The sequence below is a fragment of the Oryzias latipes genome, chromosome 24 (assembly GCF_053564925.1).
Source record: "Oryzias latipes strain Hd-rR chromosome 24, Olatipes_Hd-rR_3.1".
NCBI lineage: Eukaryota > Metazoa > Chordata > Actinopteri > Beloniformes > Adrianichthyidae > Oryzias > Oryzias latipes.
In genome coordinates this window covers 1,537,417-1,563,480 of record NC_136260.1, presented here as the reverse complement: position 1 = coordinate 1,563,480, position 26,064 = coordinate 1,537,417, and the positions used below count along the sequence as shown (strand labels likewise).

At 44.6% G+C, this 26,064-nt stretch overlaps 1 protein-coding gene and 2 long non-coding RNA genes across 3 annotated transcripts in view; all 3 read left to right on the top strand.

Moving 5' to 3' along the window:
* Positions 1 to 26,064, top strand: part of LOC144990184 (uncharacterized) — a 572,443-nt gene that overhangs the window by 106,253 nt on the left and 440,126 nt on the right. The window lies entirely within an intron of this gene.
* LOC144990185 (uncharacterized) overlaps positions 1 to 26,064 on the top strand; it is a 36,545-nt gene that overhangs the window by 3,299 nt on the left and 7,182 nt on the right. The gene's annotated exons all lie outside the window — the stretch shown is intronic.
* Positions 9,462 to 12,385, top strand: LOC144990182 (uncharacterized). The gene is made up of 2 exons (XM_078943073.1): positions 9,462 to 9,524; positions 9,616 to 12,385. The coding sequence occupies exon 2, from the start codon at positions 9,673 to 9,675 to the stop codon at positions 10,840 to 10,842; it is 1,170 nt and encodes a 389-aa protein (XP_078799199.1). The 5' UTR covers positions 9,462 to 9,524; positions 9,616 to 9,672; the 3' UTR covers positions 10,843 to 12,385.

The window sequence follows — 26,064 nt, the reverse complement described above, 5'->3', positions numbered from 1 at the left end:
GGTTTATGACCTTTGGGTCTGACAAACACAATGGACTGAGTTGTTTCACTCTATAAAGTCCTATATTCTGCCTGGCTTGGACCAGCAGCAGTTTGCATACAAATCTAATTGATCCACAAACATTGCCATATCTATAGTTCAGCGCAAAGCCCTCCTTCACATAGATAACTCCAAAACATACATTTGTAGATTTCAGTTTAGCATTTAACCCTATTAATCCCAGTCAAGTAATAAACAAAATACAGGGGCTACAGCTGTTTCTAGTTAAAGAGATTCTTTACAAAGAGACCCCAGCCTGTAAGGGTGGGAAACTCCACATCCTTCAAAATTATCCTGAACACTAAAATTCCTCAGGTCTTCATTGTGTTTTTATCTGTTTACTCTGCACATACAGTGCATTCCAACAACTATTTGAGGGCTATACAGAGGAAGTACAGACACTGGTGGTGTGCTGAAAAATGACAATCCAGAAAAAAACTGTAATATGAACTTTCTGTAGTTGAGAAACAGGCATTCATCCAGGCCTGAGCATTCATGGTGAAGAAGTCAAACATGTGAAAACAGGAGTCTTCAAGCCTGCTTCTTAAAAAATGTAGAAGCAAGGTTAGAAAGACATTAGAAAGACATCCGTCAATTGAAGCAAGTTCTTTTTTGCCGGTGTTATTACATTCGGACATAAAGGTTATGAGGTTGCATACAAAAAAAGGTTTGGAGTTTTCAGATCATGCTGATTTAAGGATTATTGTCAGACTCAACAATGACCAACTTCATCCTGCTCTTAACCCTTGTGCTATCCTAGGCACTTTGACAATGGAAGTTGGATCATCTAGACCCCACAAGGCAGCGCACTGAACTTTTTCGTCAATGATTTGTGATCTTCACTGGTATCCATGAATTACATGAAATCTTTCCACCTTTATCCACCTTTGTCATGGTAGGAATAACACGTCATTGTAAGGGGGAGGGTCATCTAAGATAGCACAAGGGTTAACGTAACACTGTGTGGGGGAGTGTAGGCAGCCAGATCATTGTAATCATATAGTGGCCACAGGTGACTGACTTTTCCACCAAGGACCTGGGCATGTTTTGCAAAATGAAATATCGTGAAATATCTCTGAATCCATTTTCCCAATATACCTCTAGCTTTAAGGGTTTTTACTATGCATGTGTCTATATTTTAATTCAATTCAATTTTATTTATATAGCCCAATATTACAACAATAGTCTTCTCAATGGGCTTCAAAGTTACCGGTAGATTGTGTAACAAACATGAATCATAAAGAACATTAAGTCATAGAATTCAATAGGTAATGGCTAAACTAAACAGACTAAACTAAACTGGGCATCCCTGTCCTTAGATCTTCCTTCTGGGTAAGGAAAAACCTCTTAAAAAAAACGGATTCCGGAAAAAAAGAAGAGACTTCAGGGGTGTCTACATGAAGGAGAGATCCTCCCTCAGGACGGTCAGGTAATGTACCAGATATTTTAGAGAGAAATAGCTTATCTAACTCAACACCTACATGTTTAAATAGTCCAGAAGATGAGCTTCATCCAGATGAGTTGGGGGACGACTGGGGGTGTGAGACGAGCCAGTGTCCTGGCTCGTCTGGGCCAGTGCTCTAGGCCAGAGCACTGGGCCAGTGCTCTAGTTTGGCATTAACCTGATTGCTATTACCTAACATAAGTGTTATGTAGTATAATATTCTCATTTAATTAGCATCTTTAGTTAACTTAGTGAATATACTACTGTGTTAACTGCTTGCTGTCCACGCTATTCTAAGTTTGCAAAGTAAACCGCTTCCCCTTAGCTCAGGGATGTCAAAGTCAAACACACTGAGGGCCAAAAAAACAAATTGGCTAGAGGCCGAGGGCCGCACTGGTTCAATGTTTATTAAACATTTTGAAATGGTTGCACGTAGCTTATTGAACCAAGACCTAACATAGTGTATCATTAAATGATTAAATGAATAATTGGGAAAACATTTTTCAGCAGGCACACAGACAAGAACAAACTGCCTTCAAAGAAAAATCACATGTCCTGTATATTAAATGAATAAAGTAATGTTTTCTTATGGCTCTGTCAGTAAGTTGAAGAGAAAACATTTTCAACAGGCAAACAGCAAAAAAGCAATTTTCCTTCAAAAACAAAATATGTTCCTTATATCAAGATAAATGCATAAATGAAACTGCATGCAGTATAAATACTATAAATATTATGCTGCTCTATTATCCCACCAATTACTGCTTCAAATAGTAAAATGAGAAAATATAGAATAAATCAAAACAGTTGTATTCTTTCTCATGGCTCTTAACTGCAATTTCCCCTGAGTCCATTAACTGAAAAATAAATATAAATAAATAAAATAAAATAAAATGCAAAAATATATGGCACACAGACAAAACAATACGTCCTTCAAAGAAAAATCCCATTTCTTGTAGAAACAAATGTAAAAATTTAACTGAATTAAAAACTAAAAATACGTTAATGCTCTGTGATGCTCACTTGTCTGAGGATGGGCCTGTACTTGGTGATGTCTCATCTTTTGTACAAGTTCAATGTTCGGGGTAAGGCTTTGAGCTGAGGTAATCCTCAGGATTGAGTGAAGGTGCTGATCATTAAGACGGCTCCTGTGTGATGTTTTGTTTAGCTTCATCAAAGAGAACAGTCGTTCACACAGGTATGTTCTGCCAAACATAGAGAGCGTCTGAGCAGATTGGATGCGCAGCTCGGCCATTGTGTCGGGGATGAATGATGAAGCCGAGGTCCGCTTGCTGCGCTGCAGTGAGTTCGCGGGTTACCGTTGCATTATGGGAAACGTAGTATTGTTGCGTGCAAACCACCAGCGGGCGGCTACAGCCTGCGGGCCGGTTCTAATACTAATCAAATATCATCCCGGGGGCCATAGATAACTCATTCGCGGGCCGGATTCTGCCCGCGGGCCTTGACTTTGACATATGTGCCTTAGCTAAACACCGGTAGCCTTAGCTTAGCATTTATCTTGGCTACCACTTCTTCTGCCTTCACCCCCCTTTTCTGCCCTATGTGCCACATGTTTAGCTAGTTTAGTTTAGAAATTATAAAGTCTCTGACAAACGTTTGTTTATGTCCCTGGAGGTGTTTACATCTTACCTTATAACTTTGCCTACTTCCCATGGACCGTGGAGGTGCTGTTGTACTTCTGGCCCTTCTCCGAGGGCTCTGTGAGCCCTTTCCACCTTGATGTTGATCAGTTCTCTGATTTCCAGAACAGTTTTAAGAAAATGACAAAATTCACCATGTCATCCTTCTCAGACTCTTCTGGAATTCCATACAATTGAATATTGTTACGCCGGAGCCTGTTTTCCATGTCATCAGGGTTGGTAGGGAGGTTAGCTTCTCTATGTAGCAAGTAGCTCAGTACATTCTCATGGTGGATGTGGCTATCCTCCTCAGCGCTCACTCGATTCTCAACTTCGGTCAGTCATGTGTCTAAACCTACCGGTGCCATTCTGTGTTTTTTCTCTGATTTGATATTGTTTTAACATTGTGAAGAACTTGTGAGTCATTCTCTGCGAAAAGTGCTGTATAAATAATTGCATCTGTTGAACTTGTCATAATAGTCTCCCACATCCTGTTTGGATGTGAACTGCCTCCCATCTTCAGAGATATTTTGCTTGAGAATGCTCCAAATGTTTGTCAATAGGGTTGAGGTAAGTTTATCTCCTTTTCTGCCCATGGCAGCCAATGATGCAGAGGTATTTCCTGCAGCATGAGATGGTGCATTGTCATACGTCAAGATGATTTTGCAACGGTTCTTTTAGTACCACAGAAGAAAGTGGTCAGTCAGAAACACCATCTACGTTTTAGAGGTCCTAGTCACACCTTCAAGGACCCTAAAGGGATGTGAACATGGCTTTCCGGGTAACAAACAAATGTAATTTTAAACTGGTGAAGAGAGTGAGGATGGCGGACAAACAATATTTTAAAAAAGGAAGTAAAAAAATATCAGTTACCAGTGTAAATATAAATATAATTTTCAGTACCTTGTTGAATCAATGCCACAAAGGATAAAGGCAATTCTGAAGGTAAAAGGGTACTAGCAAGGTGTACCTTATCAAGTGGGCAGTGAGTGTAAGTCCAGTTTTATAGAATGAAAACAAAAATCTGCTTACAACCAAAGGAAAGCTGCACACATTTTGTGCAAGAGACACAACATGGAAACATTTTACAGGCATGATCAATAGCCTATCAGGATGCTGAAATCAGTGCATTGAAAAACAAAACAAAAAAAACATGCAAAATTGCACTGCAAGACCGGGAAAGGTGAACTGCAACATTCTCCCTAAAGTTGTGTAATTTTTGCTTCCAGCTGATGATGTCAGGCACCATCTAGCTGTCTGCAGTCAAGTCCTTATCTTCCCACCCTCTGCATTAGTCTGGGAAGGCTGTTGACACTGTGATCCACCCTCAGTGTAGGAGGGAACTGTACCGCAGATCCTTTATTCCCACGGCGTTTAGACTGTGTGATCAATCAGTCTAACTTCCCCATCCAAAGGACTTTTACATATTTTGGGACATTTTTGAATAATTCTTTATACTGTTTTAAACTGCAAATTTGTTTAATAGATATCTCTTTTGCATATATATTTTTTATTTGCACCTGATCACTGGTTTGTTAATTAGATATTTTGTTGGCTATCATTTTATTCTGTACACCTCATTAATTGTTTGGAGATTTCGTAAATAGATATTATCAGTGTGGGATCAAAATGGGATTCTGTTTATTTAATCTTACCCTTAATAAGTTCCATTGTGTATCATCCACTTCCATTAACCCCATCCTCTGCATTCTCATTGCTCACACACAATGCTCTCACATTCTTCTTTGGTGTTTAGTCATTTCCCTCATCAATGTCTTTCATTCTGATGCCTTAGAGACAACCTCCAGCCTTGACTGCAGCTGTGGCTTTTCCTACTATCAGGCTTTTCAAAAAGGTCTTGTAGCTCTTGTTTTGGAGGGCCATCTAGGACAGCTAGAATTTAAAGTAAGTCTAGTAGGTAAGTGTGAGGGTGCAAAAGAAATAACAAAACATCATCTTACAAATGTTGCCGTTAGAAGCCGGCGGCTGCTAATCGCCATTTTAATGAAGACAAAAGCTGAAAAGCTCAAGGACATTCTGGGTCTTTTATGTGTCAAGGAACGTAGGCTGAGTTGTCTGAAGGTTTTTTTTTTCCTTTCAACTCAAAGGCTATTATTATTTCTTGTTTTCTTTCTTGCTTCCTAGTTAAACTAGTAAACCAAAAAAAAAAAAGAAAGCAGCAAGAGGTAGCTACACACAGCTAAGCAGTTTTCTTTTTCATACCTCTCCACATCTTCACACTCCTGCTTTCAAGGACATTTCATTGTGACTTGATTTGGGTAATCAAAATGTGGCACAAAGATACTTGGTCTGAAAGAACTACTTTGGCAAGGCCTTCTATGTGGATTGTCCATATTCTGTTTGCTTTCGTAGATGTACTCTGGCATTCTGACATATAACAGAAATATTCAGATAGTAGCTAAGTCTTGCAGGAGTAACTTCTGGGTAGCATCAATTCATTCAAAACAATATTGATAGAAAATACTTAAGATAAAATCAGTACACATTTGAATATTAGCATGTTTTTTCTTCTTTTTCTTTTTACTTGTTGTGTTCAACAACTGAGCGAACAGATGAGAGCAAAAGGCTTTTTGTGTTGGACAGGTTTTATCATTACAAAAAGAAGTTATGTATCTACAGATAACCAGGGTATATATTTGTATGAACCCCTTTTTGTTTTTTTATTCTTTTTATTTATTTGTTACATTTTATGTTTTAAATATATATTTTGTTGTGGAGTGGGGATGTGTATGTGCTGGGACCGCACGTGCGTGTGTGAGAGGAGGTGGGAGAGGAGCGAGCTGAGTTGCTAATTTGACTATGTTATGATTTTCAGCTCCGTAACATTTATGCTAAATTTGCTGGAAAGACAAATATTACATCCAAGAGTGAAAACTGACACTAAGATAAGCGGATTATATCTGTCCATAAAATACAATGTGGGTTAGGAGTGAGGGATAAGGCAGACAGGGAGCAGTGTGCACGTGCAAGTGGGGGTGGAGATACATGCACACTGCCAAAGTGTACCATGTGATCATAAGGGGAACCAGATCCTTGCCTGCCCGACCAGCAGACCGGGAGAGAGGGGGAGACCCCCAGGGGCACCCCCGGTAACAGGAGCCACGCAGCCCGAGCTGAGGGGGGGGCTCATCTGCACCCAGCACCGGGGAGCATATGCGATCCCGGCGTCAGGGCCACAGGACAGGCGTGCTCCGCCATACTGGACGGCAGCCATTGGGGGCACCGGACACCGAGATGCAGGCCAAGGACAGAGCCAGGACCCAGAGGGCCTAGGAGCCCCGGCTGGGTGGTGGGGGGTGGCCTCGTCACCGCAGCCCAGCCCTGACGCTCGACCCAAGCAGTCCAAAGATCACGACACAACCACAGCTCCGCAACTACTTCCCCACACTACACTACCCTCTAGAGCCCCCTCACCCATCACCTTCCTGAAACCCCTCCTCCCGTATCCGCCCCGATGCCCTCCCCACTCAGCAAAAGGGACGGTGGCTTGTCCCCACCTATGCACTTTCACGCACACACACATTCTTCTGGTTGCCCCCAGTCGCCACGTAGTAACCCCGCCGGCCTACCGACCCCCAGCACTGTACACTGTATGCCCGACCACTGCCCCGGCCAACAGGATCCTCCACACGCCAGGCTGCCCTGAGAGGACCAGGCGGGTGAAGACCGGCTGCCCCTCCCCGATCCTATATACAGTCAGGGCCATAAATATTTGGACAGAGACACATTCTTTCTAATTTTGTTTCTGTACATTACCACAGTCAATTTTAAATAAAACAACCCAGACTCCATTGAAGTGCAGACTTTCAGCTTTTATTCCATGGATTGAACAAAAAGGTTGCATAAAAATGTGAAAAACTAAAGCATTTTTAAACACAATCCCTTCATTTCATGGGCTCGTAAGTAATTGGACAATTGACTTCCATGCTATTGCATGGGCAGGTGTGGGCAATTCCCTTGTTATGTCATTATGAGTGAAGCAGATAAAAGGCCTGGAGTTGATTGGAGGACTCGTACTTGGATTTGGAAGATTTTGCTGTGAACAGACAACATGCGGTCAAAGGAGCTCTCCATGCAGGTGAAAGGAGCAACAGAAAAAAACCATGCCAGAAATTGCTACAGTATTAGGAGTGGCAAAATCAACAGTGAGGTCCATCCTGAGAAAGAAAGAAAGCACTGGTGAAGTCAGCAACGCAAAAAGACCTGGACGTCTACGGAAGACAACAGTGGTGGATGATGGCAGAATCATTTCCATGGTGAAGAGGAACCCGTTCACAACAGCCAACCAAGTGAACAACACTCTCCTGTAGGTAGGCGTATCAATATCCAAGCCTACCATAAAAAGAAGACTGCATGAAAGTAGGTACAGAGAGTACACTGCAAGATGCAGGCCACTCATAAGCCTCAAGAATAGGAAGGCTAGATTGGACTTTGCTAAAAAGCATCTAAAAAAGCCAGCACAGTTCTGGAAAAACATTATTTGGACAGATGAAACCAAAATCAAAATGTGTACTACAACCAGTACTTGCCAGAAATTCCTGCAGCTCCTTCAGTGTTGCTGTTTGCCTCTTGGAAGCCTTCCTGACTAGTTTTCTACTCATCTTTTCATCAATTTTGAATGGACGTCCTATTCTAGGTGATGGCACTGTTGTGCCGTATTTTCTTCACTTGATAATGATGGTCTTCTTCACTGTCTTCAATGGTATATTTAATTCCATTGAAATTCTTTTGTAGCCTTAACTTGACTGATATCTTTCAATGATGAGGTCCCTCTGTAGCTTGTAAAGTTGTCTGCGGACTATGGCTTTAGCTGGAAGATGTGGCTACAAGAATGCGTACTAGAAGAAGCGTACTAGATCTGCTGAACTGTATTTGGGGATAATCAAAGGCACCTAAATTGGTGACAGGTGTGTGCTGACTCCAGTTTAAGATGAGGTTGAATGTCATTGGTCAAACTGAACACAGTTACACTCCAGGTTAAAAAAGGGTCTGCACACTTATGCATCCAAAAAATTTCAGCTATTTTATTTTAATTAGTCTCCCTGAAAGATCAGTTTGTTTTTCACTTGCAATGTACATGTAATACTTTAGGTCATTTTAAAGGTGGAAAAATTTATGAAATTAATTGTTTTTCTCTCATTTTTTACTTTGTAAAAAATTTGCCATTTGAACACGGATGGGACTATTGACTATTGATATCCACTGTAAATAGGCTCACAAATCTGTTATTTTTCCACCAACAACCCTCTAGCGATGTTTAACCAGGATGAGTGCTTCAGTGCTGTCATTTAGGCAAGCCCTTTCTAGCCATTGGTAGGACCTGGTGTACAAGTCCTACCTAGGTGTACAAGTCCTACCTAGGTGTTTATCAGCCACTTTAGTTGTGGTCCGGTGGTTTGCAGAGGTTTGTCCTCCCATGAGGATCTGTCCTCCAGCACTGTATCCTCTGCTCTCCATTGCCTGAGACATTCACTGAGCACACAGTCAGTTGGGGCCTTGTGCTTGATATATTCATGGATCTTGGATGTTTCATCCTGGATTGTGGGTTCCACGCTCACTAGTCCTCGGCCTCCTACTTTGTGGCTAGCATACAGTCTCAGGGTGCTGGATTTGGGATGAAGCTTCGATGTATGGTGTGGAGCTTTCGTGTCTGCACATCTGGGGTCTGTATCTCTTTCTTTGGCCATCTTATTATTCCTGCAGGGTATCTAATAACTGGCAGTGTGTAGCGGTTTATTCCCGGGTCTTGTTCTTGTCATTGAGCTGGCTTCTCAGGACTTGCCTTACTCGTTGGAGGTATTTAACTGTTACAGCTTTCCTGTTGCCTGTTCAATGTTGCCATTTGTATGAATTCCAAGGTACTTGTGACTGTCCTCAATGTCTGCTATTGCTCCTTCTGTGAGTGAGACCCCTCCTGCGTGGACTACTTACCTCTCTTTGTCGCCATCCGGCTACATTTCTCAAGCTCGAATGACATCCCAATGTCAGTACTGTAGATCCTGGTGGTGTGGATCAGGGAGTCAAAGTCACGCTTGCTCTGAGCATATAGCTTGATTTCATCCATGTAGAGGAGTTGATTGATGTTGCCCCGATTTCTAAGTTGGTGTCCATAGACAGTCTTATTGATTGTTTGGCTGAGGGCGTTCAGACCTTTGCAGAACAGCAGTGGGGACAGAGCATCACCTTGATGTATCCCACATTTGATGGACACTTGTGCAAGTGGTTTGCCATTGGTTTCAAGGGTGGTTTTCCATAGCCTCATCAAGGTTCCTATGAAGTCCTGTTGATGTTGTACAGTTCCAAGCATTCAGTGATCCAGCTGAAATACGGAGGAAACGACGAGGCTGCAGAGCTGGAGTTAAACGCCGGGAGAGAAGACGGAGGTACAAGCCATGTTTACCATCCGTTACTATGGGAAACGTCCGCGCGCTCTCTAACAAGCTGGATGAGTTAACAGCGCTCATGCGTCTGCAGCGGGTGTACCGGGAGAGCAGCCTGCTGTGTTTCACCGAGACGTGGCTCCACCAGGACATGACAAACTCCGTGGTCTCAGTTACTGGATTCACGCTGGTGCGGGCGGACCGGAGTGCGGCGCAGAGCGGTAAGAAGAAAGGCGGTGGTCTGGCGGTGTTCGTGAATGACAGATGGTGTAACCGGAACCACATCACTGTGAAAGAACAGCACTGCAGCAAGGACATTGAACTGGTGGCAGTCAGCGTTCGGCCGTACTACCTTCCACGGGAGTTCTCCCATGTGCTGGTGGTCACTGTTTACATCCCCCCGTCGGCTGACGCTGCTGTTGCTTGTGAGCGCGTGCACAGCACCGTGCCCCAGCTGCAGACACAACACCCGCAGGCCCTGATCCTGATTTCTGGGGACTTTAACCATGCATGCACCCCCCTCTCCGCCACCCTGTCCAACTTCACCCAGTATGTGAACTGTCATACGAGGGACAGAAAAACTCTGGACCTTTTCTATGCTAACGTCAAGAATGCATATACTTCTGCCCCCCTCCCCCCTTTAGGACGCTCTGATCACAACCTGGTCCATCTCTCCTCTGCGTACACTCCAGTGGTGAAACAGCAGAAACCACAGATTAAAACGGTGAAGATCTGGACTGAGGAGGTAACAGAGCGACTAAGGGACTGTTTTAGCACCACAGACTGGGACTTTCTCTGCAGTCCACACGGGGAGGATATTGACAGTCTTACTGACTGCATCATGGACTATGTGAATTTTTGTGCGGAAAACACAGTGCAAACAAAATCAGTGCAGTGTTTTTCCAACAATAAGCCCTGGGTCACTCCTGAGCTGAAGACCCTCCTAAATGAGAAGAAGAGGGCTTTTCTCTCTGGGGACAAGGAGGAGCTACGCAGAGTACAGAGGGACCTGAAATATAAGATCAGGAAGTGCAAGGACTGCTACAGGAAGAAGCTGGAGCAGCGCCTGGAACAGAACAACATCCGTGATGTGTGGAGAGGTCTGAAACACATCTCAGGACATGCTGAGGCTGGAAATGGTCGCCAGGTCACAGGTGACCAAGCCTGTGCAAATGAACTGAACCTGTTCTTTAACAGATTTGATTCTGCTCATCCACTCTCCCCTTCTTCCAAAAGAAGCAAAAGGACCCCCCCCAACGACTCACAGCATCAGACCAGCCACCGCCCACCCATCTTCCAACCCCCCTCTGCCTCACCCTGAATCAGGTTAGGATGGAGTTAAGGAGAACTAAGGCCAGGAAGGCAACAGGCCCTGACAGCATCACCTCCAGGCTCCTCAGGGAGTGTGCAGACCAGCTCTGTGTGGTGATGTTGTTCATATTTAATATGAGCCTCAGACTGGAGAAGGTACCAGTCCTCTGGAGGACTTCCTGCCTGGTTCCGGTTCCAAAGGTACCTCGTCCTACGGAACCGAAACACTTCAGACCTGTCGCCTTGACTTCCCACCTGATGAAAGCTATGGAGAGGATCATCCTCAGCCATCTCCGCACTCAGGTGAGCTCAGCACTGGACCCGCTGCAGTTTGCATATCGACCAGGCATCGGGGTGGATGACGCCATCATCTACCTGCAGCATCGGGCCCTGTCTCACCTGGAGGTCCCTGGGAGCACTGTGAGAGTCATGTTTTTTGATTTCTCCAGTGCTTTCAACACAATTCAGCCATCACTGCTGAGGAGGAAGCTGGAGGTTGCAGGTGTGGACCAACATCTCACTGCCTGGACCATCAACTACCTCACAGACAGGCCACAGTTTGTGAGGCTGTGTGACTGTGTGTCTGATGTGGTGGTCTGCAGCACGGGGGCACCTCAAGGGACTGTGCTCTCCCCATTCCTTTTTACCCTGCACACATCGGACTTCACCTACGACTCCCACCACTGTCATATGCAGAAGTTCTCAGATGACAGTGCCATTGTGGGCTGTGTATCAGTATGAGCAGGAGTACAGGGGGGTCATCTCTGACTTTGTTGGCTAGTGTGAAGTTAACCACCTGCTGCTTAACACCAGCAAGACAAAGGAGCTGATCCTGGACTTCAGGAGGTCCTCACCATCACAGTCACCGGTGAACATCCAGGGTTCAGACAATGAGGTCGTGGACACATTTAAATACCTGGGTGTTCACCTGAACAACAGACTTGACTGGTCCAACAACACGGATGCTCTGTACAGGAGGGGTCAGAGTCGCCTTCACCTGCTGAGGAGACTGAGGTCGTTCGGCGTGTGCAGACAGCTGCTCAGGACCTTTTATGACACTGTGGTGGCCTCAGTGGTCTTTTATGGAGTTGTGTGCTGGGCGGGGGGCAGTGCAGGCAGAGACTTGAAGAGGCTTAACAAACTGGTTATGAAGGCCAGCTCTGTCCTGGGCTGCACACTTGAGTCCATCGAGGAGGTGGTGGACAGGAGGATGTTGGCTAAGCTGAGCCATCCATCATGGATAGCCCCTCCCACCCCCTACACCAAACTGTAGAGGCGCTGACCAGCTCCTTCAGCACAAGACTGTTGCACCCTCAGTGTAAGAAGGAGCGCTACCGCAGGTCATTCCTCCCCACAGCCATCAAATTGTACAACACTGTGTTACAGTGACACTCTACGGTCCCAGGGTGTTTTTTAATTCACTCATTTATTTATTTATTTTCTTTTGTTGTAGTTGTTGTTTTTCAATTTTAAATTGTTTTTTATTCCTGAACAGTTTGTTTTTGTTTTTGGTGTGAACCTCATTAGTTATTTCTGTATTTTGAAATTTTTTTTTAATATATATATATATATATATATATATATATATATATATATATATATATATATATATATATATATATATATATATATATATATATATATATATATATTTTACGGTTTACATGTTTTGCAGACCGCATGTTTTTTACACTTTTGCAGCTGTATTTATGTAATATTCAATATTTCTTTCTTTATTTAATAAGAATCTTATTTTTGATAATAATTTTTTCATAATAATTTTAGTAATATCTTTAATTATTTAATATAAATGTCATTTATCATTTGTCAATGTGATGTCCTTTTATTGATGTTATATTATATAGATTATTTCTGAATGTCGTGTTGCTGCCACAGATAAATGAAATTTCCCCATTGTGGGATTAATAAAGTCATCTATCTATCTATCTATCTATCTATCTATCTATCTATCTATCTATCTATCTATCTATCTATCTATCTATCTATCTATCTATCTATCTATCTATCTATCTATCTATCTATCTATCTATCTATCTATCTACTTATGCACTAACATTTACTTATGCACAGGTTAGTTTGAGCGACTGTTCTTTTAACCAGGAGTTGGTGTTTGGCTCCTTCTGTGTGTTGCTCATGTATTGATCCATGTGCCTATTTATCTTGGTTGCAATGATGCCTGACATGAGCTTCCATGTCGTGGAGAGACAGGTTGTTGGCCGGTAGTTGGATGGGACTGCACCCTTTGAGGGATCCTTCTGGATCTGGGTTGTTCGACTTTCTGTTTGCCATTCGAGGTGAGTCCCATCTCTTAGCAGCTGGTTCATTTGTGTTGCCAGGCGCTCATGAAGTGCGGTGAGTTTCTTTATCCAGTAGGCATGTATCATGTCAGGGCCTGGTGCTGTCCAGTTCTTCATACCTAAGACTCTTTCTTGTATGTCTGCCACTGTGATGGATACTGGATTTTGTTCAGGGAGGTTGCTAGTTTCTTTTCTCAGAGTGACCAGCCACTGGATATTGCTGTTATGTGCTGTCTCTTTCTCCCATTCTGTATACTTTTCCAGTACTGTTCAGTTTCAAGCCTTGGTGGGTCTGCTCTGCTGTTTTGACCCTGCCACTGAGCGTACACCCTTGCAGGTTGATTTGCAGCAAGCCTGTTTATCCATCTAGCTTCTTTGTCTCTTGTTTACCTCTTTAAGTGGCTGCTCAATGCAAGGAGCCTTTGTTTGGCAGTTTCCAGGGCTTCACGTATGGGCATCTGGCTCTATCTCTAAGGTACTTGGTTTTTTATTGCATTTCTTTGAGCCTCTGTCAGCTGGCTCACATCCCTCCGAGCTGCCTTGATTGTGGTGGGTATGTTTTCTCCCATGGTTGCTCTTATAGCCAAGCATCTCAAGGATCACTGCTGCTGAAGTGTAAACCAGTTCATAGGTTTCTGTGATTGTTGTGGTAGGGATTACCCTCAATGCTTCATTCACAGTTTCCAGGAGACTTTCAGGTGGTACATCACATAACCATCGCTCTTCAATCTGGTTCCTGTTTCCTGTGACGTAATTTCCGGGTGAGCCTTTCCCAGTACTAGTCGTGTCTGACTGCTGTCCTCTTGTTTGGCATTAGCCTGACTACTATTGCTTACTCTAAGGGTTATCTGGGTTAATATTCACATCTAGCACCTTTTAGTAGCGAATACACTACTGTTAAACCCATTGCTGTTCACTTTCTCATTTTGCTAAATAAACCACTTCTCTTTACCTAAACACCGCTAGCCTTAGCTTAGAACCTAGCATGGCGGGTGGGCTCTGCCGGGCCTGCCGTTCTCCCGGCTCGGGGCTCTGGTTGCCTGGGTGGGGTGGTGGTGGGGGCGCACACTCTGCCAGCAACTTGGCAGGGGTTCCTGGGCGGGTGCCTTCTGGGCGCGGGGTAGGCAGTGCGGCTGACCGGGAACGGCGGCCGGGTGCCGTGCTGGGTGGCTGGTCGCCGTGGCGGGGGCTGGGGGGGGGGGCTTGGGGCTCTGGGGCCTGGGGTCGTCTGCCCATGGCCGGTGTTTCGCCCGTGGCCGGTAGTTGGCGCGTGGCCTGGCCCCCCGGGGGTCGACGCCGCAGTCACAGCAGGGGTTAAGGGGTTCACTTGGGTGGGTTTATTTCATTATTATTATTATTATTATTATTATTATTTGATTATTATTAATATTGGATTATTATTAATATTATTATTTCATTTTTTTATTATTTATTTATTTATGGAGGGGGGTTACTGCGTGGCGGCGGGGGGAGGGAGGGTAACCAGATGATTGTGAGTATGTGTGCGTGAGTGCATGGGTAGGACGGACCTGGGGGCTGGCTTGCTGGGACCCTCTGGGGCTTTCCCTCCCCATCACAGAGAGGGGAGGGCACTGAGAGGGTTGGGGAGGGGGGCTCAGATATTATGGCGGGGGTGGGGGGGTTGTAGTGTGTGGGGTTGTAGGGTTATGGGGGGTGGCTGTGGGTGCGTGGCGATCCCTGGGTTGTTTAGGTCGCGTGACTGGGCTGGCTTGCGGAGACGGGGCGCCGGTCGGGGGGTTGCCGACTCATGGGTCCCGGGGGCCCTGGCTTCGTCCCTGGCCTCTGTCTCGGTGTCCGGCGCCCGGTGGCCCCCATGGCTGCCGCCTGGTACGGCTAAGCGCTCCTGTCTCGTGGCCTGGGGGCCGGACACTGGGTTTGCTTGTGCCTCTGGGCATTGGGGGGGACCCTGTAGGGGGGCCCTCTCTGTGCCTGGCTGGTGGGGTGGGCGGTCCCCTCCTCCTCCCCTCCCGGGCTGCCTGGTCTGGCTGGGTAGGATCTGGTTCCCCTTATGAACACACGGTTCACGTCGGCAGCATGCATGTATTTCCGTCCCCACGTAAACGTGCACTCTGCCACACTGCTCCCTGTCTGCTTCATCCCTCCTCCTTACCCACAGTGTATTGATGGACAGATTTTTTTTTCCGCTCATCTTAGTGTCAGATTTTCACCTTTGATGTAAAATTCGTCTTTCCAGCAGATCTGGTATAATTGTTACAGCTTAAAATAATAACTTATTCAAATCAGTGCTTGTATCCCCCACCTTTTCACCTTTCTTCCTTTTACTCTCTTCCACCCTCCCCTCACATTCTTCCCCTCTCGCTCCCCACACACACTAAATGTAACAAATAAATAAAAAATAATACGACAAAAAGGGGTTTATACAAATCTACACTCTAGTTTCTCGAAGCTATATAACCTCTTTTTGTGATAGTAAAACCTGTCCAACACAAAAAGCCTTCAGCTCTAATCTGTTTGCTCAGTTGTTGGACAGAACAAGTTAAAAGAAAAAAAAAAAAAGAACCTAGCATGGCCACCACTCTTTCCGCCTCTCCCCTTTTCTCCTGCCCCGTGTGCCATATGTTTAGTGATGATCCTGCCTCCTTTAGTGAAGATAGCGGTAGGTGCGTTAAGTGTAGTCTTGTGTTAGACTTGGAGGCCAGGCTGGAGCAGTTAGAAGCGCGGCTCTGCACAGTGGAAGCCAAGCCGGCTAGCCAGGTCGTTACTCGTAGCGCGGGCCGCGCTACCAGGGCTAACTTAGTTAGCACCCCAGCGCCCTCCCAACAGCCGGGAGACAGTCAGGGGTTTGCACCAGTTGGGAGGAAACATAGTGCTAAACGCAAAAACTTAGAGCACCCGAGACTCCACCTTAGTAATAGGTTCTCCCCCCTCAGCGACACACCCGCTGAACACTCAACTCTGGTTATAGGCTCTTCTGAAGTTAGAAACGTGGAGCTTCCAGCAGCTACAGTCAGGTGTTATCTGGGGGCCAGAGTTGGTGACATCGAGGGGAACCTTAGGATGTTAGGTCAGAGTAAGTCCAGGTTCTGTCGAGTCGTGATTCACGCAGGCTGTAATGATGCCCGACGGAGACAATCAGAGGTGGTTAAGTTAAACGTAGCTTCGGTGTGTAAACTGGCTAAGACGATGTCCGACACTGTAATTTTATCTGGTCCCCCTGCCGAACTTAGTCAGTGATGAAATGTACAGACGCTTTTCATCATTTAACCGCTGGCTTTCTAGATGGTGCCCAGAAAACGGCGTTGGTTTTGTGGATAACTGGAGCGCGTTTTGGGGGAAGCCCGGTCTCATGCGGAGAGATGGCGTCCATCCCACTCGGGACGGTGCCGCTCTTCTTTCTAGAAACATTTCTGCTAGCCTAAGTCTGTCAACCTGACAATCCAGAGACGAGACCCAGGCGCAGAGCAGCAGTGTAAAACGCTCCTCTGAGCCTCCCTTAGGGTTAGTGCCGGTGCAAAACCCATGCAGGGAAAGTCAAGCAAGCCCTAGCTTTAGCTTCCCACAAGACTTTTTAAAGAAACCCTAAACCCTAATTAATGATCCCATATTAACAATGATAAATACCTCTCTGGAAATGGGTTACGTGCCACAGTCTTTTAAATATGCAGTTGTTAAACCTCTTCTGAAAAAGCCCAGTTTGGATTCTAGCATCTTGGTCAACTATAGACCGATATCAAACCTGCCCTTTATTTCTAAAATCCTAGAAAGAGTTGTAGTTAAGCAGCGTTACTGCCACCTACAGGACAACAGCCACTTTGAAGAGTCCCACAGGGCTGTCTTGGGACCGATCCTGTTTACGCTTTATATGCTACCCCTAGGAAACATAATCAGGAAACACTGCATTAATTTTCATTGTTAAGTCTGATGATGCGCAGTTGTAGTTATCCATGAAGCCTGACCAGAATGACCAGATAGAAAAACTGAACGCCTGCATCAGTGACATCAAGACCTGGATGACAATTGGGCGGTCGTGGTGCAGCGGTAGGGCGGTCGACCCATGATCGTAAGATTGCAGGTTCGATTCCCGCCTTGCATGCCCATGTGTCGAAGTGTCCTTGGGCAAGACACTGAACCCCACCTTGCCTCTGGTGGGAGGTTGGCGCCAGTGTTTGGCAGCGGAGCCGCCATCAGTGTGTGAATGTGTGTGTGCATGGGTGAATGGGACTGTGACTGTAAAGCGCTTTGGGCCTTTAAGAAGGTAGAAAGCGCTATATAAGTATACGCCATTTACCATTTACCATTAATTACCTCCTCTTGAACCCAGAAAAAACTGAGGTCATTATACTTGGTCCTAAAAACCTCAGAGATGCTCTGTCTGCTCAGATAGTCTCCCTGGATGGCATAAGTATAGCCCCTAATTCCACAGTTAGAAACCTTGGGGTTTTATTTGACCAGGATTTATAATTTAAGGCTCACATATCTCAGGCGTGTAGAACTGCCTTTTTTCACCTGCAGAATATTGCTAAGATCAGAAATATATTTTCTAAGAGTGATGCTGAAAAACTCATCCATGCATTTGTTACGTCAAAGCTGGATTACTGTAACTCCTTGTTAGCAGCGTGTCCTAAGAGTTCCTTAAGAAGTCTCCAGCTTGTTCAGAACGCAGCAGCTAGATTGTTAGCTGGAACTAGCAGAAGAGATCACATCACTCCTGTGTTGGTTTCACTCCATTGGCTCCCAGTTGATTCTAGAATCAAGTTCAAGATCCTCCTGTGAACCTATAAGGCCTTACATAGAATGGCCCCGTCCTATATTAAGGACCTCATTGTCCCTTACCATCCAATAAGAACACTTCAGTCACTAAATGCAGGACTGCTTGTGGTTACTAGAATTAGTAAAAGTACGGTTGGAGGTAGAGCGTTTAGCCACCAAGCCCCTGTTTTATGGAATAAGCTCCCAGCTCATGTAAGAGAGGCCGATTCAGTTTCTACATTCAAAGTTAGACTGAAAACATTCCTCTTTGGACAGGCTTATTGTCAGACTAGTTAGTATTCAGAGATTATTTAACTTAATGTTAATTTGTTTAAATTAAACTTAATAGTAACTATTTGTTTTAAAAGGCTGCTAGAAGTTGAAGCTGGGGTAACTATGGTGCTCCGGGGTTCTGTCCTCTTTTCTACTTCTACCCTTTCTCTCTTCTCCATTCTTGATCATTATTCATCATTTAGTTCTCCATGCCTCTGTTTGGTGCAGTGAGATTCATGTATTGTCACTCTTTCCCTCTCCCCTCCTGGGGAGTGGGAGTGCTTCCAGACTCCAGTTGGCTCATCCGTGCTCCAGTTCCTGACCGTCTACCCGCCTTTGCTCCCGCTCCTACACCTGGATGTGGTTCCTGTCTCTAGTCTCCGGCTCGACTCGCGCCGTTGACTGTCCCCCCAACCACAGCTGGATGAAGCTCGTCTGCTGGACTTTATATATGTAGCTGTAGATTTAGATAAGTTAATTCTTCTCTAAGAGTTCTGGTAAATCGCCTGTCCGTCCTGGGGGAGGATCCCTCCTTCATGTGGGCACCCCTGAGGTTTCTTCGTTTTTTACGGAATCCGTTTTTTTGGGGAGTTTTTCCTTATTTTGATTTTGGGCTATACAAATAATATTGAATTGAATTGAATTGAATAACCGTTTTAGCTGGTGTCGGGGTTGCCTGCTGTTCATTCTAGACGTAATCTTGTCTTTCAGGTCAGTTGCTGCCTGGCTCAGTGTATCTGTGGTTGTTGGGGCTGTGTATCCAAGCTCAGGGTGGGAGTGTGGTATAGCCTCCTTTCTGACCTGGTGTTCTGCCTCTCCTGTGGTGTTGCAATTGTATCATACTGCTTCAATCTCAAGTTGTGATAGGAGTTGCCGTTTGTGTATGTTAGAACACTGAGCTACAAGTTGCTTGGCAGTTAGCCTTGATTGTGGGTTTCGAAGCAACCAAATTCTCTGCATGTAACCTCTCTGGGTGGGATTGCTTGAGTAGTAGCATTCCACTAGAACCTTGATCTCACGTCTAGTCCATTTCCATCTTGTTCCAGTAGCACACTTTCCATCAGGGTGCTCTGGTTCCCCAGCACTTGAGGCTCCTTGTTTGGCCGGGCGACATCTGAGCCGGCATTACTGGCATTATTGGTTATGAGGTAGATACATCATAACGAATATACTGCGCAGGACCGTCAAGCTCCCAGACCTCTGGTAGAGGAACCGAGCTTGGATGAGAAACCACCCGCAAAGGGTAAGCAGGTTTTTTTTTTATATATATACACGCATATCATATGTCATGTTAAACATCGTAGCTATTGGAATGTCTCCACCCAGGCCAAACATACAGTCTCCACCCGGGCCAGATATGCCAATGTCAACACCAAACACACCTAACTCCACTCATTCATCACTGGAAAAACTTACACCTGCATCTTTGTTTGGTCTGATTCCACTCCAGCTCCAGAAACCAAGCCAAAGACACAACTGGTATGGACTGATATTGAATTACGAATCTATTTTATGTTGAATGCTGGTTATTGGTTATAATTTGAATGTCATGAGCATTTTGATGTTTGACATGTTAAGTTTTGAAATGTATGAAATGGAAATTCTGGTTTATGTCTTTTAAGGTTTTCAACCTATCACCTTCATCTAAAATCAGAGAGCTACCTGCCGAAATAAATACAAAGGCAAAGCAAAGTAGATGTGTGTTTGAGTTGTTTCCATGTCCTTTGGAAAACATGGTCTATCGAGTCAGACAGGAGCTGGGGGAGACCAAAAGACTCGACAGTTGAAAACCAACGTGTGACGGTGAAACTAAAACTGATAAAGTCAGAGAAATCATCTGTCGACGTGGGAAATAAGCAAGTTCACAGGAACAAATCATAATCTACAAAGATGGCTGAAGAAGCTCTTGGAAGAACATTAAAACAACTGAAGCGAGAAAGAACCATGGCAAAAAATGCTTTCACTAAACAAGCCAACTACCTGAGCAGAAGGGCCCGAAGTATGGGAGAAAATGAACTAAAAGAGGAGTTCAAAAGACTCGCAATGGAGGCAAGAAATGTAAGTGAAGCAAATGATGATTACAGAGCTGGTCTACTTGCAGAGTTGGAAATTAGTGGCAAAGACACAGAAGAAGTGGAACTTTATAAGCAACAAGAAGAAGATTTAGAAAAAACAATAAATGACTGTGATTCAAGGTTTGACAGTGTGAAAAGTGTTGTTCAACTGAACCTCTGGTCAAGATACGGTTTTGAGGTAATGAGTGTTGCTGTTCAAGAAGCTGAAAAAGCATGTGATGATGTTGCCGCCATCCCTGTAACTTCTGTGAACAAAGCTGGATATGAAGCACGGTTTACAATTGTGCAGAAACTTGTCCAAGATTGAATACAGAGTTTAACATCTTGGGAGCTGTGGATACCAATTGCAGAAAAAGGGGATTTTGAAGCCAGAGTAAAAAGGTTAAAAACTATGATCAATGGTCTTGAAGCAAGAAAGTCCGAGTTCATCACAGCACAAATCGTTGCAGAAGAGAACCGTGCATCTCAAGCAGTAGCTGCTGCAGCAAGTTTGGTGAATGTGCAAACGACGCCAACCATTAAATTAAGGCCAACTAATTTGCCTAAATTTTCTGGTTGTAAAAGAAGTTTTCATCGCTGGAAGAAAGACTGGGATAGTCTACAGAAACAAGGAGAACCAACTGGTTCCCCAGAAGTAAAAAGGCTCCAGTTATTGGACAGCATAGATGAGAAAATCTGCCATCAACATCGCCTGTCAATTTACAACACAGCAGAGGACATCTTCAGAGTGCTTGAGAACAGATTCGGCAACAAAACAGCCATTGCTCTGGAAATAATATAAGATCTAGAGAAGATGCCAATCGTGAAAGCTAATCAACCCAGAAAAGTCATTGATTTAATCCAGACTGTGGAAAAAGCTCTTGCTGACCTCACTGAACTTGGAAATTCAGGAGCCCTGAAGAATCTACTTATGATTAAAACCATTGAAAGTAAACTACCAGATACTGTGAAAAAAGACTGGCTCGTCTTTATGGTTAACCCTGCAAACAGAATCACCCCAGACAGCCATTTTGACAGTCTTCTCGGGTTCCTGAAAACTCAAGAAGACATCTTTGAGAGGTTGGAGCAGCTTGGAGTGTCAGAGAAGTCAGACCAGAGACTGGATAAAAAGCATGCTTCCACCCGCTCTACCAGAAAGGATGGTGGATGTGTCGTTTGTGGGGATGGAAAACACAGAGAGAAGATATTCTTCTGCAAACAGTTTAAAGCACTGAACCCTTCAGACAAATTAAATGCAGTGAAGAAACTGGGAGCTTGCCAAAAATGTTTAGGGTGTCACTCTGAGGATGAACAATGTCTGACAACCAATTACCTATGCAGAAAAAGGGACTGTAGGAAATATGGTTCTTCAAACCATCATTTCTTTCTTTGCCCTTTTGGAGAAGAACCCAGTGAAACTGCAAAAGGTAGAAAAGAAATCAAGAAAAGACCAACTTTCACACAAGAGCAAGAAAAGTTAATTGCCGGACTTTCACCTGAACTGGCAGAACAATTTAAAAGAGCTTTTTCAAACGTTGCTGCAGTCACAAAAGACAAAACTAACTTTCGTGAAGAAAGTGGGGTCAAAGTTGAAGAGCTGCCTGTCATCCTGATGTTGTTGGAAGTCACTGCCAATGCAGGTCAGAAAATTGGGACTCTCATAGACCTGGCTTTTGACACGAACTACATCACTCACAGAGCAGCCAGAAGACTAAACTTAAAAAGTGAGAAAATCACACTGGTTGTTCATGGTGTTGGAGGGATGTCAACAAAAGTGAAGTCAAGAAGATACTTCCTAAAAATCAGAGTTAAAACCCCTCAAGGAACTGAAAAGGCACATCCGTTGATATGCTACGGCCTTGATGAGATTGCAAAGGTGCATCAAGTTGTGACACCAGAGCAACTAAGAAGATTCTTTCCAGAGATTGAACCAGAAGACCTACAGAGACCAGACACAATTGACCTACTAATTAGTCACAGAGAGGGGCGTCTGTCTCCACAAAGGCTCAAAATGGTGGGTGATCTAGTCCTGTGGGACAGTCCTCTGGGGAAAATTGTAGGTGGAGCTCACCCTGATCTGTTTGAAAATGTTGATGTCTCAGCTCACAGGTCTGAAACACATTTTGCTCGTTCTATGAGAACAGTTGCTGCTAAATATAATGAAGTCTGCAGTTCAAATGTATCTTCCCAGCATAGGTGTGCAGTTGCTGCGAGTAACTTCCTGGACTGGTGGACTTGGGAGAGTATCGGAGCTGCTTGTGATCCGAAGTGTGGAGGTTGTCGGTGTGGCAAGTGTCAGCCAGGAGGTAAAGAAATGTCATTGGTGGAGGAAAAAGAACTTGAAATTATAAAGGAAGGCCTAACCTATGTCTCATCAGACTCACATTGCGACTCACCACACTGGGATGCAATTTATCCCTGGATTGTGGATCCATCATCTCTTCCAAACAACAGGAAAGGAGTGGAGCAAACATTTCTGAAAACAGAAAAGCAATTAAACAGGCAACCTGAGTGGAAGATGACTTACGCTGCCTAAGTCCATGACATGGTGAAGAGGGGAGCAGCAAAACAACTCACACAGGAAGACTTGAACAGCTGGAAAGGACCAATATGGTATGTGAGCCATCTAATTGCACCAAAGCCAAATTCCATGTCTACTCCTGTGCGTCTTGTCTGGAATAGTAGCCAAAAGTTCAATGGGCTGAGCATGAACGACTTCTTGTTGAAAGGACCTGATGTTCTAAATCCCATACGAGCAGTTTTACTACGGTTCGGAAGAGGAGTGCACGCAGCTCTGGGCGACATCAAGAAGATGTTTAACTCTGTATGGTTAGAAGAAAAAGAGATGCATCTTCACCGTTTCCTCTGGAGGGATGACGAAGAACAGGAAATCAGTGAATACGCCATCACCAGAGTGAACATGGGTGATCGACCAGCTGGATGTATTGCTCAACTGGCTATGCGGGAAACAGCAAATCTTCAAATGTTGATCAACCTAGAAGAGGAACGACGGATTGTTGAAGAAGACAGCTATGTTGATGACATTTTGACGTCCAGCAACAACTTGAAGAGCTTGAATGAAAACATAAAGGGAGTCGAAGAGATCCTGAAGGCAGGAGGGTTTTTCCTCAAACCATGGATCCGATCTGGCCAAAGTGGGAGGCACACTGAAACTTCAGATCCTCTCACTCCAGCAAATGAAAACAAAGTCCTCATACTACCCAATCAGATGAAAATGGAGGAAAATAAAGCTCTTGGAGTTGGCTACCTGGTGAAAGAAGATAAACTGTATGTAATGACTGCAATCAATTTCTCAAAAAGAAAATACAAAATAAGAGTTGAACAAGATCTTCTGGAAGAGGAAGTAAGGAGAAAAACTCCAAACCCCTTAACAAGAAGGGAGTTACTTAGCCAGGTCGCAAGTCTGTATGACCCAATGGGTTTAGCCACACCTACAAAACAAAAAGGGGTGATTCTTGTCAGGAAAGCCTTCCAAAAATTAGGAAGTGGAGCTAAGACCACAGACACCTGGGACAACCCCCTTTCTGACCACCTGAGAGAAGAAGCAATGCAGCTTTTTGAAGATTATATACGTCTCAGTCACATCACTTTTCCCAGGAGCCTCACACCAGTAGACTGGGTTGGAAATCTCTGCGGAATAACGTTTTCTGACGGAAGTGACAAAAGCTATGGTGCTGTGGTTTACTTCAGGTGGGAAACAATCAAAGGCGTTCAAGTTAGACTGGTTGAGTCAAAGGCAAAGCTTACTCCACTTAACCAGAAAGGAGATGCAGTCAAAGCTGAAATGTGTGGAGCTGTCTTTGCATCTCGACTAAGACTGTACGTCGAAAAGCACAGCCGCATGAAAATAGACTGCTGGTATCACCTAGTGGACAGTCAAACTGTTCTTGGAGCCATTCAGAGAGACAGTTATGGGTACCAAACCTTTTACAGGATTGGTGAAATCCAAAAGATTGGACCCATAGAAGATTGGTGGTGGATACCAGGAGACTTCAATGTTGCAGACTGCATTACAAGAGGTACTGGACCTGAAAACCTCCATGAGGAGTCTGAATGGCAAAGAGGACCACCATTTTTGAGGAAACTTATGGCAGAATGGCCAATAAAGTCAGCCAAAGAAATTGCTGCCGGTTCCAAAGAAGGAGTTAACAAACTCCTACGAAAAGCTTATTCTTCTGCCATCACAAGAGCTCCGGCAAAAATCAAGACAAATGCACTCGACAATATGATTCAAAGTAGTCCAAAAAAGGCATCTTGTGAGTTCAAAGTGAAGATTGCTCATGTTCGCAGGCCTTCAGCTGGATCAGCAGTGAAAAAACTCATAGATGTGACCAAAATCAGCAGTTTAATGCGATTAGTCAGGATTATTGCTTGGCTTTGGAAAGTTGTTGAAATATGGAAGCAAAAACTGAAGAACACAAACAGGAGACAAATCAAAGTTGCCCTTTCAAAAGAGGAATTAGGAGATGCAATTAAAAAACTCACACTCACTGTGGAAGAATACCAAGATGCTCTCAGGGATGCATTCCACGCTGCACAGGAAGGGGTGAAATTTGAAGATACCACTCTGAACAGACTTGTTGTGTACAAGGACAAGGAAACGGGACTTCAAGTTTGTGGTGGAAGAATCCAAAGCTTTGATGAGGACAAAACAGCAGTGCCCCTTTTGCCATATAACTCCTGGGTGTCAACACTCCTCGCCCGAGAAACACACAAAGCAAACCATGAAGACATTGCTGGAACACTCATGAGGATGAGGAAAAAGGCCTGGGTTGTTAAAGGCAGAAGACTAGCTAAAAAGGTGGTTGATAGCTGTGGAGTGCAGAAAGAATAAAGCCAAAAAATGTCAGCAAATCATGGCTGACCTTCCTCCTGAGAGAACACGTCCAGCTCAACCCTTTGAGTTTACCACAGTTGATTTGTTTGGGCCCTATGAAGTTAAAGATGAAGTGAGGAAAAGGGTACGACTTAAGGTATGGGGGATCGTCTTTTCATGTATGGCTTCCAGAGCTGTTCATGCTGATGTCGTAAGCGATCAGTCAACTGAAGGTTTTCTGTTAGCATACAAGAGATTCACTGCCATCCGAGGTCACCCAAGAAAACTCTGGTCAGATCCTGGAAGCAACTTCGTAGGAGCAAAACCAACTCTTGAACGCCTGTATGCATTCTTGGATCGATTGGAAAGGTCAAATATCCAAAATGAAGCTGCGCTGCATGGGACCGATTGGAGTTGGAAGATACACCCTGCCGACTCACCCCACAGAAGCGGAGCAGCAGAAGCAGCTGTCCGGGTGCTGAGAGCCCTGCACAATCTAGGTGGGGATGGCATATTTACTTGGGGTGAATTCCAAACCTTCCTCTACATGGCAGCCAATTTAACTAATAAAAGACCCATAGATGTAAGAACTCAAACTCAAGAAGACTGTATAAGCTACATAACACCAAACACCTTACTGCTGGGAAGAGCTGGTCCTAAGGGTGACTCCTGCAGTTTTGACTTTGCCAGCTATCCATTCAAAAGACTGAATGTCATCCAAGTAGAAGTGAACAGATTCTGGAAGAAATGGAGCCAACTTGCTGGACTAAACCTCTTTATTAGGAGCAAATGGCATACCAAAACAAGGAACGTGGCTGTTGGAGATATTGTATGGATTGCAGATTCAAATGCCCTGAGAGGTCAGTACAGACTCGGCAGAGTTGTCAAGGCAAACAGCGACAAGTTTGGAGTTGTCAGAGATGTGAATATAAGGACATTCTCCAGCTATCCTGTTTCAAACACCAAGGCTAAACCAAAGGAAAATAAGTCTGCAATAAAAATTCCAGCCATAGTCCTAC

What these genes read in the sequence shown, in the direction of transcription:
- LOC144990182 (XM_078943073.1), top strand. Translation starts at nt 9,673, where the DNA reads ATGACAAACTCCGTGGTCTCAGTTACTGGATTCACGCTGGTGCGGGCG.